This window comes from Odontomachus brunneus, unplaced genomic scaffold (assembly GCF_010583005.1).
Source record: "Odontomachus brunneus isolate Ranch 3 - 2012 unplaced genomic scaffold, Obru_v1 Obru_scaffold_009, whole genome shotgun sequence".
NCBI lineage: Eukaryota > Metazoa > Arthropoda > Insecta > Hymenoptera > Formicidae > Odontomachus > Odontomachus brunneus.
Genome location: NW_022639459.1, coordinates 1,347,213 through 1,365,801, shown reverse-complemented (window position 1 = coordinate 1,365,801; position 18,589 = coordinate 1,347,213). Strand labels below are relative to the sequence as shown.

General features: G+C 37.8%; 1 protein-coding gene across 1 annotated transcript; it reads left to right on the top strand.

Annotated features, from left to right (window-relative positions):
• Positions 1-657: 657 nt before the first annotated feature.
• LOC116840378 (zinc finger protein 614-like) lies at positions 658-16,425 on the top strand. The gene is made up of 5 exons (XM_032806997.1): positions 658-733; positions 1,739-2,041; positions 8,548-8,826; positions 12,476-12,763; positions 16,220-16,425. The coding sequence occupies exons 1-5, from the start codon at positions 658-660 to the stop codon at positions 16,423-16,425; spliced, it is 1,152 nt and encodes a 383-aa protein (XP_032662888.1).
• Positions 16,426-18,589: the final 2,164 nt, after the last annotated feature.

Genomic DNA, 18,589 nt, shown 5'->3' with positions numbered 1-18,589 from the left:
TTATTTCGAACCGATTCGGTCCATCCTACTGTGTTTTTGAGAGAAAGCGCGGAATAATTCCGGCCGAAAACTATTCGGCAAGATTTCCGAATTGTTGAATATTATTACTAATAATATTACTGAATATTATTAATAATAATTGAATTGTAGAATATATTATGGAATTATATTCGGAAAGGTTTCCGCTCGCAATAATTTTGTTATTCAATCGACTTCTATCTTCTTATATTCGGGAAAAACGGAATTATTCCGATCGGAAATCTTTTCGGATAGTTTCACAATACCTGCCCAGATCTCCCCAGTCCAACCTGCGCATCGTTCTTGATGCACGCTCGATGAAATCGAGTGACAGCATTAAGCAATAATTGATTAAAATTTTATTTGAGTAAAATAATCGGCAAATTAATTATCAATATACATAATCGCGAATGGTTTAATCGATTGATGAAATTAATTATTAATCATTGTATGATCAGTCAAAGTTTGATATAATTTATTATTGATTAATAATTAACTTCATCAATCGACTAAATTATTCGTGATTACAAATATGACGATTGATTAACTTTGATTACTGATTTGTCGATTATTTTAGTCAACTAAAATTTTAAGAGATTAATGCCTAACACAATTGAGCGAGCTTGCGCTCGGCAAACAATGCGTTTTCTAGCGTTGTCCGACGTGCTGTTAAATAACAACGACTGGAGTTGTGAAAGACGTGCACTTTGTGAAAGTGTGATCATGTAATAAAATTGTACGCAAGTTTTTCTCGAATCCCACACTCGTCTGATTTTACATCTTCCATATTTTGTGATTGAGTCTACATCATTATTTATTTATCCTTAGCTAAATAAACAATCGTTGAATCGTTTTGATACGTGTGAATGAAACCGTGTGAGCATGATTAGACATTACGTATCACATTGATATGTGATAGTAAATTGGATAATTATTCTCGGACTGAATGTTTATTTTTGTTGTCGATTACGAGTGATTATGCATCGTTACACAGTACAAACACGTGGTGCTCGATTAATATGAATACTAACATTACTAATTTATGAAAATTAACGCTGTAAAGTCTACTATCTTGTTAAAGCTGATAATTTCTCCCGCATCTTTGAAAAATTGTACCTATACTTGGCTAAACCGACGTGTTCACACCCTCATATATAATTTACGACACCAATTTAAATATTAATTTATCTTTATTTCTCCTTGTGTATTTTCTCTTGCAAACTGGTGTTTAAAAAAAAATGTTAGATTACGTTAAGCAAAACAAGGATATAAATTGTGCCATTATAATCTCGCTGTGTAAGCTCTCACGCGCTTTATACTTTAACTCTTGCACCCTTCGCGCCACGAAAGAAGACCTTAACGAACGTGAATCAACGAATGTTCAGCGGCGAGATATTGCGTGTTATATGTGTGTTCCAACTAGTTTCTATACTTCCATCCTGAGAAACAGCTGAAGGGGTTTGTGTGAATCAGTCCACGCTTCCAAAATTAATGTGTGAAGGCCGACCAGTATTCATGAAGGTCGCACCAGCCAAGCGAATCAGTCGGCTTGTTTAACACACAGTCACGTTCAGTCAGTGACGTGGATATGTGTCAATTTACGTTGCGTCAGCTAATGACGACCAGGCAATCGTAGGTTCCTTATCATTCGTTGATAGTGACCGCGATTGCCGCTGCAAGGCGAACGCCGCTTCATCGCAACCTCCTTCGTCTGTTTCAGGAACTGCTAGCTGGAACGTGCCCGGTTACATGAACAACTACAACGTTCAGCGGCTCGGGGACACGGCACAGCCAAACACCTTGACGGTGTACAAGCGACACATGTGCGCCTACTGCAAGAAAGTCTATCCCCTGAAGAATCTGCTGAAGAAGCACATGCAGTCAGGCTGTAGGATGAACCCGCGCGGCACGCCATTCGCCTGTAGCTTCTGCCCTTACAAGAGCATGTACAAGGCCAACATGGAACGACACGTGAGAAACGTCCACGAAACCGACAGCAGTCACAAGTTCCACTGCGAGCTCTGTAGCTTCTGCAGCAACTATTCGTTCTGCGTCCGCAGGCACATGAGAACTTTCCATCGAAAGGACGGTCCTAAGCACTAAAGGATGGCGTCCGTTTTCTTGACTTCCTCTCTGTTTTTGAACCGACGGAACGGGATCTTTTTCGAGAGTAATCGATTCCGAGAGCAGTTCCACGTTCGTCTTACAAATAATTCATTCGCGCGAATGGACCGTAAGGATTCGCGATTGAGGCCAGTACATTGAGTGCCACGCTGGACTCGAGTATAGACCTCATCAGATGCAAATACTCCGATTGTCAGAATTATTTGATATAACCTGCGGTCGTATATTATTGCATGAAAAAAAAAGATTTGGTTGAATTAACCAAATATCTGGTCGAATATGAACGATCCAGAAATTCCGATTAAAGTAACTCGAATTCTGTTTAAGTTAATAAGATTTTTGATAGATTAATCAAACATGTCTGGTTATTTAATTTATTAAATAGAGTTACTTTAATCGGAATTTCTAGATCGTTCATATTCGACCAGATATTTGATTAATTCAACCAAATCTTTTTTCTCCGTGTGGAATTACTTGCATTGTCGAGGCGATTTCCAAGGGCTATGCCTACTTTCTTCCTTTTTCTTATCTCGCTGATCCATTGAGCGTGCGATTGAGGATCGCTACGTTCAGCCTCAAGATAGTGTCGGACATTAAAATCGCAGTTGAAGACTACAAAACTAGAATAATCTTAATAATTGAATAATCTATTATTAAGATTATCAAGATTAATCGTTATATATATGTAATCACGAATAATTATATCGATTGGGGAAATTAATTATTGATCAAGCTTTGATTGTTTATACTGATTAATAATTAATTTCAGCAGTCCACGAAATTATTCATGATTATATATATGAAATTTTATCAATTGCGATGACCGATTTACCGATTACTTTTTATCAAACTTTTAATTGAAATATTATTATATTATATATAGTATATATATTACAACATAAAAATGAAATATCAGTTTTAGTAAAAACTTTTCAGAAATCAAGAAGAACCTAATAGATCTTAGGTCTTAGTTTATCAAATTGAGGATCCTGAGACTAAACGTCATGACAGTCAGTTGCGTGACTCGATGAGTGAAAAGGAGAGAGGCAAAGGGGAGAAAATAGACATACACTTTTAAAGTGCAAATAATTCTGTGACTAATAATGCACTGACTTAAATCATTGCTAACCATACGAGTTGCACCCGATTAAGCAAGATACTTAATAAAATATCTTTTGGTATGTGTCTCGCGCTTATAGTAAATTTTAGTAAAATCATACCTAATCGCGGGTAAGTAAAACTTTTAAACCGCGAACGAGCTCCTGCGGAAATTCACGCGTCAACCTAACATGGACAACGTGGTACTCAACGTGTTAATCTGTCCTGCAAATTGTGGAGTACTTTGAGATTCGCGGACCGATCTCTATGTGTATATAAATACGTATGTACGCGTTATTTGTACCGTAAACAGCTACGTATTGCAGTTGGTACAAATGTTGGGAAATGTATTTTTGTTCAAGTTTGTTGCATAACCGAAACTGATCTCACAAGGAAGCTTATACAAAGTGTACACTTTGTTTCAGTACAGTTTGAACGCTTCTTTTTTTATCTAGTTTAGAACGCAACCGATGGTCCAGTGAGAAGGCTACCCAAGTTAAGTTCTCTTATTGGACTCACTGCGTTCCGAACTGCATCGACAAAAAATGTTCAAACTTGTTTAAAATCGAGTATACATTTATTTGTGAAACGGTTTGACACGTCTTCTTCCCACGAAATGCTCACAATTGTGAACTACTACTTATGAAATGACAGTACACGATGTAAGTATCGGTCCTTTATTATGCCCAGACTGCACAAACTTCTAAAAGACGTTTCAGAAACATCCAAGAGACGTTCTATCTTATTTAAACGTCTTTTAAAAGTTTTTACTGTCTGGGTACTCTTATCTGACAGATAAGAATGTAATATATATTTACGTGCCTGAATCCTTTTCGTTGCAGCTGTGATTTCAGATATCTCATATCTTGTCATTTCGATTCCTGTCACAACGGATTACCGCAAAGGCTCGTAGTGGCTCGAGTAGTGGCTTGCAATCGTGATGCGATTCTAACTTTATCAGAAAAGAAGGAGTTCGAACCGTTTCGCAGCGTGTACTTTACCGATTTTAATGAGCTGTGGATATGTTGTAGATTTGCAGCTAAAAATAGAGGACATGTATTTTTTACTTATGCTTTCTTGCACGTTTTCAGGTTAAAGCGATTCTTGAGAAGAAATTCAGCAAACTTAATTGTAATCTCGTTGTGGGTGTCTTCGAAGGCATGAGGTAGTGTGGAAAAATATTTTATCGTCTAAAATATATTTGTTCGTACACGATGTCGAAGACATTCGCATATTCATTTTCTCGAATTATACCTTTGAGGAATCATTTCAGCTTCAAAACGTGCGAGAAAGCGTGTAATAAAAGGACACGCATCTCTCACTTTTAGCTGCTTTACAACGCATTTGAAGCCTGCGAAAATCTGGTGAACGACTACCGTACAGTTTAGAAAAAAAAGACATGGTGATGGCAACTATATAGAGGTGACAACTATTCGGATTTAATGTACATAGTTGATTGATACAATAACTATATACAATTCTACAAAACTCGTATAGTTATCGCTTATATAGCATCGTTATGTTTTTCCCTGAGTGCACGTTCCTTGTCAGTTATGTCAGAGCTGGAAACAGTTTGCCCATTTCAGACGATTTTCGGTAGCTACACCTTCTATCTCCCCTTGCCGTACGGCGAACCACGCAACTGACAGTCGCGGCTCTCAGCCTCAGGGCCGTTGAGTGACGCGTTAGCACTGATCAGCGGGGTCTACAACGAGAACTTAAGTCATAAAACTTAAGCTTTAAGCCTGAAACCTTAAAAAACTGACCAATCGCTGTCAGTTATTCTCTTTATATTTGACTGTGATTGGTTAATTCTTACAGCTTCAGACTTCTTAAAGCTTAATCCTTTGTCCACAACTTTGCTTTAATCTTTAAGCCCTAATAAATTGACCAACAATAAAAAAAAACCAATAGACTCTTTTGAAAAGAAGATCTAAATCAGTAGTTAAAATAGAGCCCATGAGAATTGAGCACAGGTATATTAATGCAGTTAAACTAATCAATAATCAGTGTATGTCCTCCGCGAGAGAAAAATTATATTTATTAAGAAATCATATAAAGAATCAATCTAATGTTTACACGTAAAACGTAAAATGTTTTATGTGTAAACATTAGATTGACTTTTTATATGATTTCTTAACAAATATAATTTTCCTCTCGCGGAGGACATACACTAATTATTGATTAGTTTAACTGCATTAATACACCTGTGCTGAATTCGCATTGGCCTTATTTTAACTACTAAATTGACCAACCACAGTCGATTATTTTAAAAATAATGAACTGTGGTTGGTCAGTTTCTTACAGCTTAAGAATTAAAACAAGGTTGTGGACAAGGGGTAAGTTTTATGGCTTAAGTTCTCAATGTAGACCGCGTTTTTGGTAGGCCCCGCATAGATGCGTCTCTTATAATCTCAACGACTCTGAGGTTGAGAACCGCGACCGTTAGTTGGGGAGATAGAAGGCGTAACTCCCGAGAATCGCCTGAAATGCGCAAACTATTTCCAGCTTTGCAGTTATGTGATACACTTGACGAAGCAATTTTACAGGATAACGCACGTGCGTTGGCTATCTTTTTACATTAATATAACATATACATATGAATTCTCTTGTGTGTTTTGGCATTTACGCTACGTTCGCTCTTTTTAGCATACGTAGTTTAGTTTAATATATTCACGCGCGTCGCTAGATATATATATATATATATATATATATATATATATATATATATATATATATATATATATTTTCTTTCCTTTCAGCAATTCCCCGCGCCTTAATAATTAATAAAACGTAACGATCATTTATTTTTCATCGTGGCGCATACGATGCATTTATAAGTAACTGTCCATGTGTCCAATTTTGTCTTGCTAGTAATGCAATCTTCCTCGCCTCGCTTGCGAAATGTTTCGAGATCGGAGATGAATGATTAGTCACTCAGGTATTTACACGTCGGAACGGATGGGTATTGAGTCATGCTGAGTTATCCGTTTTTACACTCGCAGATACGAGAAAGTATATGAGTATTGTGCATTGCTTTTCCATTGTATTACTGTTAAAGGTTAATGAACACGAATAAGGTGAATGTCGATCGCGCTTGAACAAGCAATATTAATGAACTATGCGAGCATTTCGCCTTTCCTCGTGCGACATCCACGCAATGCGTCCTGCATCGATGTCGCATTTGTTGCCATTGCAATACGTGGAACTGCAAGATAAGTCGAGAGCATGTAGTGGGCAAAAAAATATTTGCACATTCCATCTTCGTTTTTCCACGAACGTTTCGCTCGGAAAGGATGGCGTGTGCGAGTATTTTTTTTCTTTTCATCCGGTTGTATAGCATTACAAAAGATGGAATGAGACGAGCAAATCGGGACTGGCGAACCGCGTATACCAGTAGCATCGCTATTAGATGACACATTTTTAACTCAGTATGTACGGTTCAACAACTTACTGCAAATAATGTCACGATTGTCGTTTCGACAGGTAGGAGATTATTATCGTGAAGAACGACCGCGAGCGACCGAGTTTTATAAATTTTCAAGAAAAGAATCTCTCACTGATCCGAGGGAAGGAGCAGAAGATTTTTATAGCGGAGACTATTGTCGTGCGCTGACGCACCGGAAATTAACGCATATGTGTGACTTCAGGTATTACAATTGTATCGCAAACGTCGAATTATATTCGTGGATTCGAACATTCGACCGAGAAATGTATGAGATTAAATAGGGAACAGAGTCCTAATGTTCCGCAAACCTGACGCCGCTGAGTGTTCCTTGATTATTCGCCTCTACACACGCCGATCGTAACCGGATTATCTTTCTAACCGCATTATATTTCGTGCTCCAACGAGATTTCCTATTTTTCCTATAGGTATCATGCAGTATCTTCTTTTCGCATCAGGAGCGCGTGCAGTTTGGAAGTTAAAGAGTGGGAGATGAACTGACACGCTGACAATAAGATAAAAACGGAAGGAGTATCCCTCAACTGTAGAATCCCAACAAGACCAGCAATTGCGCCTATATTGAGGGTGTACGATAAATCGCTCTATACGCATACAGGATATTGCCTTCTCTGTTGTCAGCTACAGATATGCATTTAACGCTACGGAGAAAAAGAGGAGTTCCACTTCTGTCGCCACCACCGACTACCATCGACTGTATTGGCGACGACACTGTTGCGTTCGAGATTTATACAATAAATTCGGATTTGCAAATTTGCAAAAAGTCTGAAAGATTTCCTCATGGATTTGTGTCCGATCGTAACAAACTCGGATATATAAATCGCAAGAAAACAAACCAGAAAACTTTACAAAATTACGGATTTGTTTCCGATTACAGTAAACTCGAATTTCCAAATCCGCAAAGAAATCACGAAACAGATTGACAAAATCCCTTCGCGGATTTGTTCCCAACGTTTCATCAACATTCCAGTTTACCTCTACGCGGGGGAGAAAAATGACTGAAAACTTTTTCGATCGTTTTGCTTCCCCTGAACTGCAATGTTCACTAAACGTCAGCGACAAATCCACGACAGCAAGCCTGAGAACCGGATCAAACATTTCTCCATACTGCAGAAACCTAAGATAACAAGACCTGATAATTTCTTTTTCTTTCTGTTTCCACTCAAATATTTCCTACCTTCATTGTGTAGAGTTCGATGTTCGAGCCCCTAAAAAAAATATAATCTCATCCTTAGCGGAATCCTCTTGCATATCACCTCTCACGAGAATTCTTACAAAGCTTAAAAAAAATATTCCGACATCCAAAAAAGGAATTCTAATTGAAAGATGCTATTTCCTGTAACCCCACATTCTAAGCGAAAACTTTTGCTGTATCATTCTTCTAATGAGGAGGAACAATATTGCGCTTAGAATATCTTCATTTTGGCTTTAGAGGAATCCTCTTGAGGATTCCGTATATTCCTTTCTTCTACTTATATACAGGATTCGAGGATGAGATTATATATTTTCGAATGAGTCTACTTCGGCAGCCCCCGATGTCGCATCGAAGTCTCGACGCACGGGGATCACGAGATTACCGTCGCAAAATGAGTGGAGCGACGGTTTTGCTGGGAGCATTTATTCGGGCGATGAATTTTTATCGAATTGTCTCACGCAAAGCGTAAGTCACCTCGCGGATCCTTCAGTACCGCCGATTCTACGTCGCTATCGAAGTAGAAAAAAAGCTTATCGACTAGCTAAATGTCGATCGTGTGAGGCTTCTCAGCGAACCGACGTTCGCTGGACACACTTGTGTCCGGGCTCGCTGATCGCTCCTATTAACCGAACCGACGTTGCTGTTTCAGCTTTAGTGTGGTCTCACAAAGGGGATTACGGATACGACGCGCTACATCGCCTTGGTGACGATGGTAAAGCGCGCGAGAAGAGCTACGTGTGCGTGAATTGCGGCAAGGGCTACGCGGTGAAGCGGTCCCTTTGGAGGCACCGAAAGTTCGAGTGCATAAACCCGGCGACGAAGTTCACTTGCGATCTGTGTCCGTACGAGAGCCCGTACAAGTGGCGCGTCGACCTTCACAGCAGGAAGCACGATCCACAATCAGGCTACAATCAGTACTATAACGCCCGTTAGACCTCGCGAATAGTTTCAGTTGCGAGCCAAGCTCAAGTACGGCTCTCTCGTGATCGAACGAATACTCGATGAACATCGAAACTTCCGCTCAAATGGGTCGGCCAATTCGCGGCCTGCCACATTATATCTTGCAATCCGTCAGATTATATTTACGTATTACCGACTATGTCAGTGTACGCGCAGAATTTTATAGTAAAAATTACTGTGGAATTTTGCAGCCAAGCATTGAAGGAAAAAAACACTTAAAAAGTGAGAAAATGTTTATTGGGGATAGGTACTAACATATCCAGTAAACACCAATTAGTAATAACGTTACGTCGATGTTATAACTTCTCGCTCAACGATGTTACGTAATACTCACGTTATGTTACATTTACATTGTTGAATAGAAAATTATAGCATTGATGTTATGTCACTGAAACTTGGTGTTTATTGGGTATTTACTTAAATCTAAATTCTTTTGTTTAAATAGAATAAACAATTGCTCTTATGAAAAACAACAGTTTTAGGGGAATGTATATTTCCTCATTTGAAAAAGACATTTTCTAAATGTATAAATATATATATATATATATATATATATATATATATATATATATATATATTAGTTTTAAATATATAACTAATATATATATATATATATATATATATATATATATATATAATTAATAAATATTTCTTATTTCTTACAAGTAAACCTACTCAAAAGTTACACTACGATTTCTTTCTAATTTGACACAAATGTAGAAGTACAAAAAATATTTAGGTCATATTTTTTTCATTTTGACCTACTTTGAGTTTCACGGGCAGTTTATAGCTTTTTAATGTTCTCACTCCTATCATCAAGTGCAACAAAAATGCATAAGAAATAAAACTGAATACAAGATATAGGCGTTTTTGGTTTGCTGATTATGAATACGAAGTCAAATGTGTAAAATTATTTATATAAATAATAAAATGTTTAAATAAAACATGTAAAAAGTTAAAAAAATTATTTATACAAATAATTTCTCGATTTGGCCGAGATTCGAACCATTTTTGACTAATTTAGCACAGATTTTAAATATTGCGGTGGAAATCTTAGTTAAATTTAGAATGGTTCGTGTCTCAGCTATGCCGATTTTGTTAAAATTATTTAACTATATCTTGTATTCAATTTTACTTCTTATGCATTTTTGTTGTATTTGTTGATGATAGAAGTGAGAACATTAAAAAATTATAAATTGTCCGTGAAACTCGAAATGAAAAAATGTGATCTAAATGTTTTGTACTTCTACATTTGTGCCAAATTAGAAAGAAATCAGAGTATACATTATGGGTAGGTTTACTTGAGTAATATTTTCTCTTAGTGAGGAATAGACAAACATTCTGTAATTTATTATACTTTCATGTCATATATATTACTTATGTTTCAGGGACTAAAATGTGCTATTAAAAAATTTACTATGTTCTTAAAGAAATTCATCATAGCCTTTATTCTGAACTCTCTGTTATTGACTAAAGTGCCTAAATGTGACTTAGAAACCTTCTAATTGGCTTATAAAAGCGCATATACAGGAACCTTTATCGATAAAAGAAATCTCAGAATCAGGACCTATGTTTCTTAGCAAGATAGACCTTACTAGCAGTCTATTTCTGCAGTATTAAAAATATAGTAAAATTGAAAAGAACTTTTATGAAAGAAAGAATTACTATTCACTAAAAATATAGTGAAATTTAAAAGAACTTTTATGAAAGAAAGAATAACTATTCACTTTATGTGGCAATCTTTTTTTTTGAGTCAGAGATATTGAATTATTACATCTATAGTCAATAATTGAAAAATCATTCGGCAGCAAGAAATAATATGGCGGACAGTGTTGGGCAGAAATCTGTTAAAATGTCAAGTCGACTAAAATAATCGGCAAATTAATAATCAAAGTTAATCAATCGTCACACATAAAATTACGACTAACTTAGTCGACAGATGAAATGAATTATTGATTAAATTTTAATTAATTGTAATCCGATTAATAATTAATTTCATCGATGATTAAATTATTCGTGATTATACATGATGACGGATTATCTATCTTTGTTATCATGTCAATTATTTTGGTCAAATAACATTTTACTCGATTAATACCAGACACTAATGGCGGGGTCGAGAATTGGTCAAGATCGAGGATCGAGTGGATCAGTATGCCGAGTTGCGTTAAATAAATCCTACTTGATCATTCCTCTCGTGGAGATTTTGAATTGTTTCTCTAGGCTTTAAGTTGTAAAAATGGAACAAGATTGTTTTTTTGTGAGGCTACAAGGCCTAAGTTTAATTTCGGCGTATAAGAACGCAAAATAAGGCATTTTACAGAGAACTTTTCATACTGCGATTTGTTAGTGCTGTAAATCTATAATCTTGGAATATTGTTATATTTTTAATTTTTGTGCAATTATTGACAGTGTCAAGGACAATGCAATGACTTGTGTGTTTTTCGCGTATAAATGTATTATGTAATATGTTTAAAGAAGTAATTCTTCTTTAATAATGACTTCTGCATTTGCAGCAATTTGTCATGCTTTTTCGTTCAGGCGATTTTATCGAAGAATTTTTATGTGTAGATCAGTTATTACTATTATTATATATACGTAATTTTGCAAGACATTAAAAGCAAAATGAAAGTTTCTTTGCGATGGTCGACGAGTTAATAGAGTTTCACTACTTTTCTTAATTTCTGTCCGAACAGTTGGTTTACGTTTCAACGTAAAAAAAAAAAGGATGAAGTTCGTCTCGCTAAGCAAAGACGATAAATACTCAAGTAAAAATACGAAGAATTTAAAATAATTAAGTCGACCAATCGCGCCGACTTAATTGACAATTTTGCAAGATTTGCGTATATCTACGTACAGTATTTATATTTATATGTGTACGCGTCGCGCAGCGAAACAAATCACGCAGGCATCTTGTACTACGAGGTCCGAAAAGGGAGTTTATGTCTGTCTCCTCCCCCTCTACCTCTTCTCCTTTCCACGCGTGATCGTTGAGCTAGTTCTCGCCGATGCTTATATCGACGTATAATTGCCTTAGAAATGAGAAATAAACACAGATTCGCAATCGCCAAGCGTTCGTTTCTCTCTTGTTTACCGAGGTGCTACCCAAGTTCTCTTTACGGCACTCAGTATTCTCGAGCCTACTTTGCAGCCTTCGAGCCTGCACCGAGGTCTCACGTAAGCACGAAGTTTCTCGCGGGGAGCAACGTCGGAGAGCGACCAGTCGAAGCCAGGTAAAAATCAAGAAGCATCAAGCATTCGCGAGTAGCGGCGTTACGCAATGTAGGGATTTTAAGTGGAGTCGTACAATGTCGAGAAAATCAGTCCTGATGTCTGTCTGGCGTCTTTGCGTAGATGTACTACGAATATGATTGCGCGATACGAGGTTGAACTTCGCTTTGCTTTGTCCTGAATATCATGATATACGGACATGAGTCTCGCCCGACATCTGAGGGACATTAAAATTGCATATCGAGAACCTCGTTTCGCAAACCCGGCGACGTCGTCGAACGCGAGGTATCGACACAAAGTCGATCCTCTCAGAAAGCCGGACATGCTTGTGCCCGCAACCAATCGCCGGTCGTTCCCTACTAACCGATCTGACATTGCTGTTTCAGCTGTTTTGTGGCCTTACAAAAGGATGTACGGATACGAAGGCGGCAGCAGCCAGTTGCATCAGCAACAGGACGATGGCATTCTCGAAGAGCGCGAGAGAAGCTACGTGTGCTCGATCTGCGGCAAGAGCTACACGGTGAAGAGGTCCCTGTGGCGGCATCAGAAGTTCGAGTGCGTGAACGCGAAGCCGAGGATCAAATGCGACCTGTGCTCGTACAGGAGTCCGCACAGGTGGTGCGTCGACAGACACCGCAAGAAGCATCACGGCAGGATCCGGCCGTTTCCAACCGGTTATACCTCGTGAAATATCGCGACTACGAGTCAGGGCAGTCGTTTGTGGGATAAATGGCAGGTCCGACGTGCTGAGCCGCGTTAAATAAATTCTACCTGGTCATTAGTATCCCTTCAACGCAAACTCTTACGAATTTAAGGGGATGTTGAACACCGACACGGGAAAGAAACTTTGGTACACTGAAACAAAAATATGTAAAGAATAGATATTTATTCGCTGGGTTCACTTGTTTACTTGATGACATATTTACTTACATCTATATTCTGTTATTTAAATATAAAAGCTAGAGGTAAACAATTGCTTTCATGAAAAGCTAAAGTCTTAAGAAGAAATGTATATTTTCTTATTTGAAAAATATTTTATATTAATATAAAAGAGTAAATATGTTATATATATATTACCCATTGAATAAATATTTTTTTATTTCTTGGATTTCTTCCTCCCATGGTGTAAAAATCATCAAGCCAAGATAATACTTACTGGATGCTGTGGTGAAATGCTATCAACTAAACGTGTAGATAAATATAATCAAGTAGTTTAATAAGTATCAACAAGTAATCTTAGCAAGGCTTGTGTTATCTTTTGCCAAGGCTTGATATCTGTTGCTAAGACTTGGTGGCTATTACCAAATTATGTGATACGTATCATCAAAAGATTGTTAAGTAAAAACATATTATATTTGGTAATATTTATCACATTATGTGATAAATATGCGAAACGATCAAATACTTTAGTAATAGTCAAACTATTCAGCGATTATTACCAAATTATTTGGCATTATTTAAATCAAACCACTTAATTGGTCCAACTAAATGAAGAATTTGTTAATTTTATTATCCTAATAATTATTACCAGACGGAAATTCTATTTAATTCTATTTAATACAATTATTATCAGACGGTTGCAGTAATTACTAATTACTAAATATTGCGCAAAAACACTTAATCAAATGCATTTGTTAACTATTTATTACAGGAATTTTTCTTCACTGAACATAATGCAATGTTCGCTGTTTGTACTCTATTTGGTTGCATAGAATTGTAAATACTTTCACAGAGTGAAGGTACAAATGTCAATGCATTCGAAAGATATTCCATGTTACATGAAAAGACAAAAAAGTTTGTTTTTCAAAAAATTTTTTTGTAAAAATAATTTTTTTGTTTTTTATGTAACACGTATTTTTACGTAACATGTGTTTTCACTCTGTGAAAGCGTTCGCAATTCTGTGCAATTAAATAAAAGAATAATAATAGCAACTATACAGACGACAACTATACACGAATTTTATATGTAATGTAGAATTTTGTACGTAATGTATACAGTTTAATAGACTATTTTCTAGTTATTGCGACTAAAGTTTTAATATAATTGCAATAATCAGAGAAAACAATTTATTAAAAGCTATATACATTACAATTCTACATGCAAAACTTGCATAGCTGTAATCTACATAGTTGCTATCATTATCTTTTCTTCTAAGTGTACGAAAGCTGAATTATGTCGATATCTGGCATCCCCTTAAGTCCACAAACAATGTCTTGTCCTTTAATAAGTAAGATTTTTTTTTACAATGTCACAAAATACATTTAGCTCATTGATGTAAGCCCGAGGTAGACATTCCCTCTTATTACTTAGCATGTATTATCGCTCAAAGTTCTTAATCAATCATTGTCATTTCTTTCTTTTTTTATTTTTATGCAATCACTAACGTGATGAAACCACAAAAAAAATTTATATCTTTTTTATGCATTGTGTGTGTACATATATATGTGATTTGTATAGAAATTTATTCCTCGTACTGTTATCATTTGTTGGTACATATATATTTGTAAGCATGTCGTTTTCACAAAATGTACGCCGTAATCTATTTTTTTACTCAACATTTTCTTTTTATTTCGTCGAGGAGCTTTTATCGTGTCAAATATTGTTGTACAAAATAACAATTGTAAAATATGTTGAAGGTGAAATAAACCGAAGGCTTCCTTGTAATAGACACTAAGTCCGTAGCCGCTCTGTTTTTTCGATTTCAGTTTAATGTCCGATCTCTTTGGTTTCAGCGTGACAAGGGCGAGGGCTGATCTTTGCGAGAAGAAAAGCTCAAAACCAGATTGTGTCGATCTAATCGACACTTTTGTAATATTCACCTAATAGGTTGCAACTGTGACAGTCGATTGAAATACTGATAATTGAGAACATACGTTCAGTGACACGCTTGTTTGCGTGTTTACATACTGAGAAAGATACATCGAACATTGAACACTTGTTTGTTATTCTTCCAGGAAAGCCAGAGGAAGCGCCTATATCCGTTGAAATTTGTTCGTTCGTTAGTGCACGACTTCGGCTCCGTCACACATCGAGGAGAAATGTGAGAATAGAATACGCAACAAGAAAAGCGAATCGTTCAGCAGTTGATAGATTTATCAAGGCGACAAAGGGAGAACCTTTTTCAGTTCGATTCTTGGACTTTAGGCGTTAAGTTTCTCGCGGCAATTCCTGATCCTAGATACCGACAAGCGAATTTACACCTGTACATATTATTTTAGTTGATGAGTGCTTTAATATAGAAGTACGTTTGGCAGCTTGGTGAATTGACTTCTAATCCTTCTGATCCCAAAATCAGAACTCCTTTTCTAGAACTCATAGAGTAGTGGTCTTTGTGTGATTTATTTGCGACGTTTTCCGAGCTTTCGTTGATTTTAGGATGGCTTTTGAATTCTTTGAGGGACGCACCAAGCTTTCGACCAAAACAAAAGAAAAAAAAGAGAAAAGAACGACTTTCCTTGCGGCAAGAGATATCCACTTGAGATTATTCATTGGAATCCGAGGTTTGACTTATGAGATCTCTCGAACGATCCGCTGAACGCGGAGGTGGTGCCACAACGCGCGACAATTTGCGGGAAATACTTTGTCACGTCTTGTAATAAAGATAAAGCAAGAAAATTCAAATGTTTATTCGTTAAAAAAAGACCAAGAAACTTCGCAGACAGCACAGTCCACTAAAAGATGTCTTAAAGACGTCCAAAAGATACTCTATTTCTTTTAGACATTTTTTGAACGTCTTTTAGTAATTTGTGCTGTCTGTGGGATATGTGATTGACACACGTGTAGCAATATATATCAGAATCGTGAGTCACTATAATCTGTGCAAATTTTTCGCGCTTTAGCTTTCGCCTAATCTGCGAAAATACAATTTTTGCGCGACGTTTCAATCATTCGAATTTTCTTCATCTCGTTGAGGCTCCACCTGGAGAGAGAGTTATGCGAACTTGCCAACGAGAAGCGAGGCATATCTCATAAATCGGACTGACCGCCGTCGACTAAACACACGCGAGTGCTTTTTTCACCGTGGCTCTATCCTGACGCTGTTTGTTGAATTCCTTTACGAGGTCCTTCCGCGACTGCGCGACCGACTCCCGCGCGGCCCAACTAACTAACGTGATCCCTCTGTTTCCAGCTTACCGGAAGATGTACATGGGCGATCAGGTCCTCGGCTACACCTGCACCATGTGCAGCAAGTTCTACAAGATGTGGAGCAACTATCTGAAGCACAAGTGCGAGCCGCCGCAGTTCAAGTGCCCGCTCTGCCCGTTCGCCGCCTTCAAGGCCTTCATCCTGCACGCCCATCAGGCCGAGCAGCATTTCAAGGTCACCTCGCCGTAAACCACCCCATCCCCAAGAACGGCCAGCCAGAGAGGAAGGGAAGAATTATCGAATTGCCTTAGTCGTCGTTATGATTCTTCGCGTGGTTAGCGCACCACGTTCTCGCGATTGTCAGACGTGTATCGTCGAGGCGGGGTGGACACGCGTATTGTCTCGAAAAGCAGCGAAATTTCAAAAGTGGAGCAATTTCCCGATGAGTCATAACTTCAAGATCAGAATGCCGTGACGATCTTCCGAAATACAGTTTCGCCGAAATATTGCAATGGTCTCGTTGCATAGCCGGGTGCGTTTGTATCTAGTCATTTCAATGCAAGAGTGTATACACTCGTTAGCGAGATGGTTGGAACACATTTCTTTTGATGTAATCATGATCATTTAATGCCCTCCTAATTGCATCAGAAAAAAGTGTTTAAACCGCTTCGCAAACGAATGTATACTCGTGGACAGAAAAGTTATTTTCTTAATTTTTGGGGTATTTTTAGAGTGAGCTTTGGAACTTATCCGCTTTTGTCCAATGGGAACATTTTCTTGTTGGAAAACGAATTATCCCATCGTACAAGACGGACAGTTGACAAACTCACCCCAAAAATTACGAGCAATCCTTTTGTCTGCGAGTGTATATAATCCGATATAATAGCCTTAACATTGACTGAGCCTGGTTCAATCAAATTCTTCAATTACGCGCAATGTTTCTATACATTCATGCATCATGACTGTTGATAATTCCGGGAAAGAGACAACCTCGAAGTAGACTCAACACTGCATGAATATGTAGAACACATTGCAAGAAATTCGATTGGAACTGGGCCTAGTAAATGTTAAAGCGCCTATTAAGTCGCCTTATGTACTAGAATGGATAGATATTAACACATTTGTGTGTACAGTCGTTTAATTAAAGGTTGTAATGCTCTTCCTCGATGAGTTTCGCGGTGCATTCTATATCCAATAAAAAAATATATCTCTAGATAATTACTAAAAAGCAAACCCCTTTTTTAATATGGGATGCGTTGCAACACTGATTGAGGAAAAGCATTGCAATCCTTAATCAGTTGACTGTATTGCTTTGGAGACAACGCACACTGAGAAAAGAAATGCTTGAGAATTTATTTGTGGGATATAAAGTTTATTTCTGTGCATAAACTTTATGCTTTATATCTCACAGATAAATTTTCAAGTATTTTCTCTTCAGTGTACGGAAAAGAAATTTTCATTGTGAAAGTTGTATCCTGAGATATCGTCTCAGTATCCGGACTTTGTATTGTGATTTTTTGGGAAAGTTGTGTGCCGAATTTAGAGAATTGGATTTTTCAGGGCGATACGTGTCCACTGTCGAAGCAAGTTCCCTATATAGGAGCTTATTGCATCGACGAAACGATCCATCAAGCGGCTCATTTCGAACTCTCGACGACCACTTCCGAAATAGTCCCGATTAGAAATCTCCCCATTCCCCCGCCCCGCAACTCCCCCCGCAACGCCTCCGAAGGAAGCGTCCTCTCCGCGAAAACTATATTTTTCGTAAACTTTCATAAACTCGCTGTGAGGGCGATGAGATAGTTTTCGAGTCGTTATTGTAGGATAGCTCGACGCATCTCGCGTTAATAATGATCGACGATCGATATGTACTCGTATCACTGGAAGGAAAAGAGAGAGAGAGAGAGAGAGAGAGAGAGAGAAAGAGAGAGAGAGAGAGAAAGAAAGAAAGAAAAACGATCAGATCTCGCGGGTGGACTATGTGGACGACTGTGCAGAGCTAACGGCGAGAAACGCAAACGCATTGTCGCCATTCAGTAGCATATCTCGTTTCTCCCCGTAAGGATTTATTGTTGCGATCACGTAAGTATAACAATAACGAGCGACGATTACGGGAGTATAATGCGAACGTTCCTATTTCCGATCTAACCAGCGCGTAGCGCCTGATTTTTACAGTCGACTGTAAAGGTAAAAAAAGACTGAGCGACAATAATAAAGCTTAGAAGGGCGCGTTGTCCCATTCGTCGTCTCTCGCGCTTTCTAAATACCGCGGGCGTCCGTCGCGCGTTCTCCCTCTCGTGTGGTCAGAGGGTCGACGCGAGATGTTCTCACCTCGCAGCAGGTTGCCAAGCCACAAGAGCGTCGGGCAAAGCAAAAGAAAATAAAGAAAAAAAAAAAAAAAAAAAAAAAAGAA

Coding starts and splice junctions, on each gene's coding strand:
- LOC116840378 (XM_032806997.1), top strand. CDS start 658: ATGCGTTTTCTAGCGTTGTCCGACGTGCTGTTAAATAACAACGACTGG. Junction 2,042..8,547: donor CAAGTTCCACTGCGAGCTCT/GTAGCTTCTGCA, acceptor TTGCTGTTTCAG/CTTTAGTGTGGTCTCACAAA. Junction 12,764..16,219: donor GATCCGGCCGTTTCCAACCG/GTTATACCTCGT, acceptor CTCTGTTTCCAG/CTTACCGGAAGATGTACATG.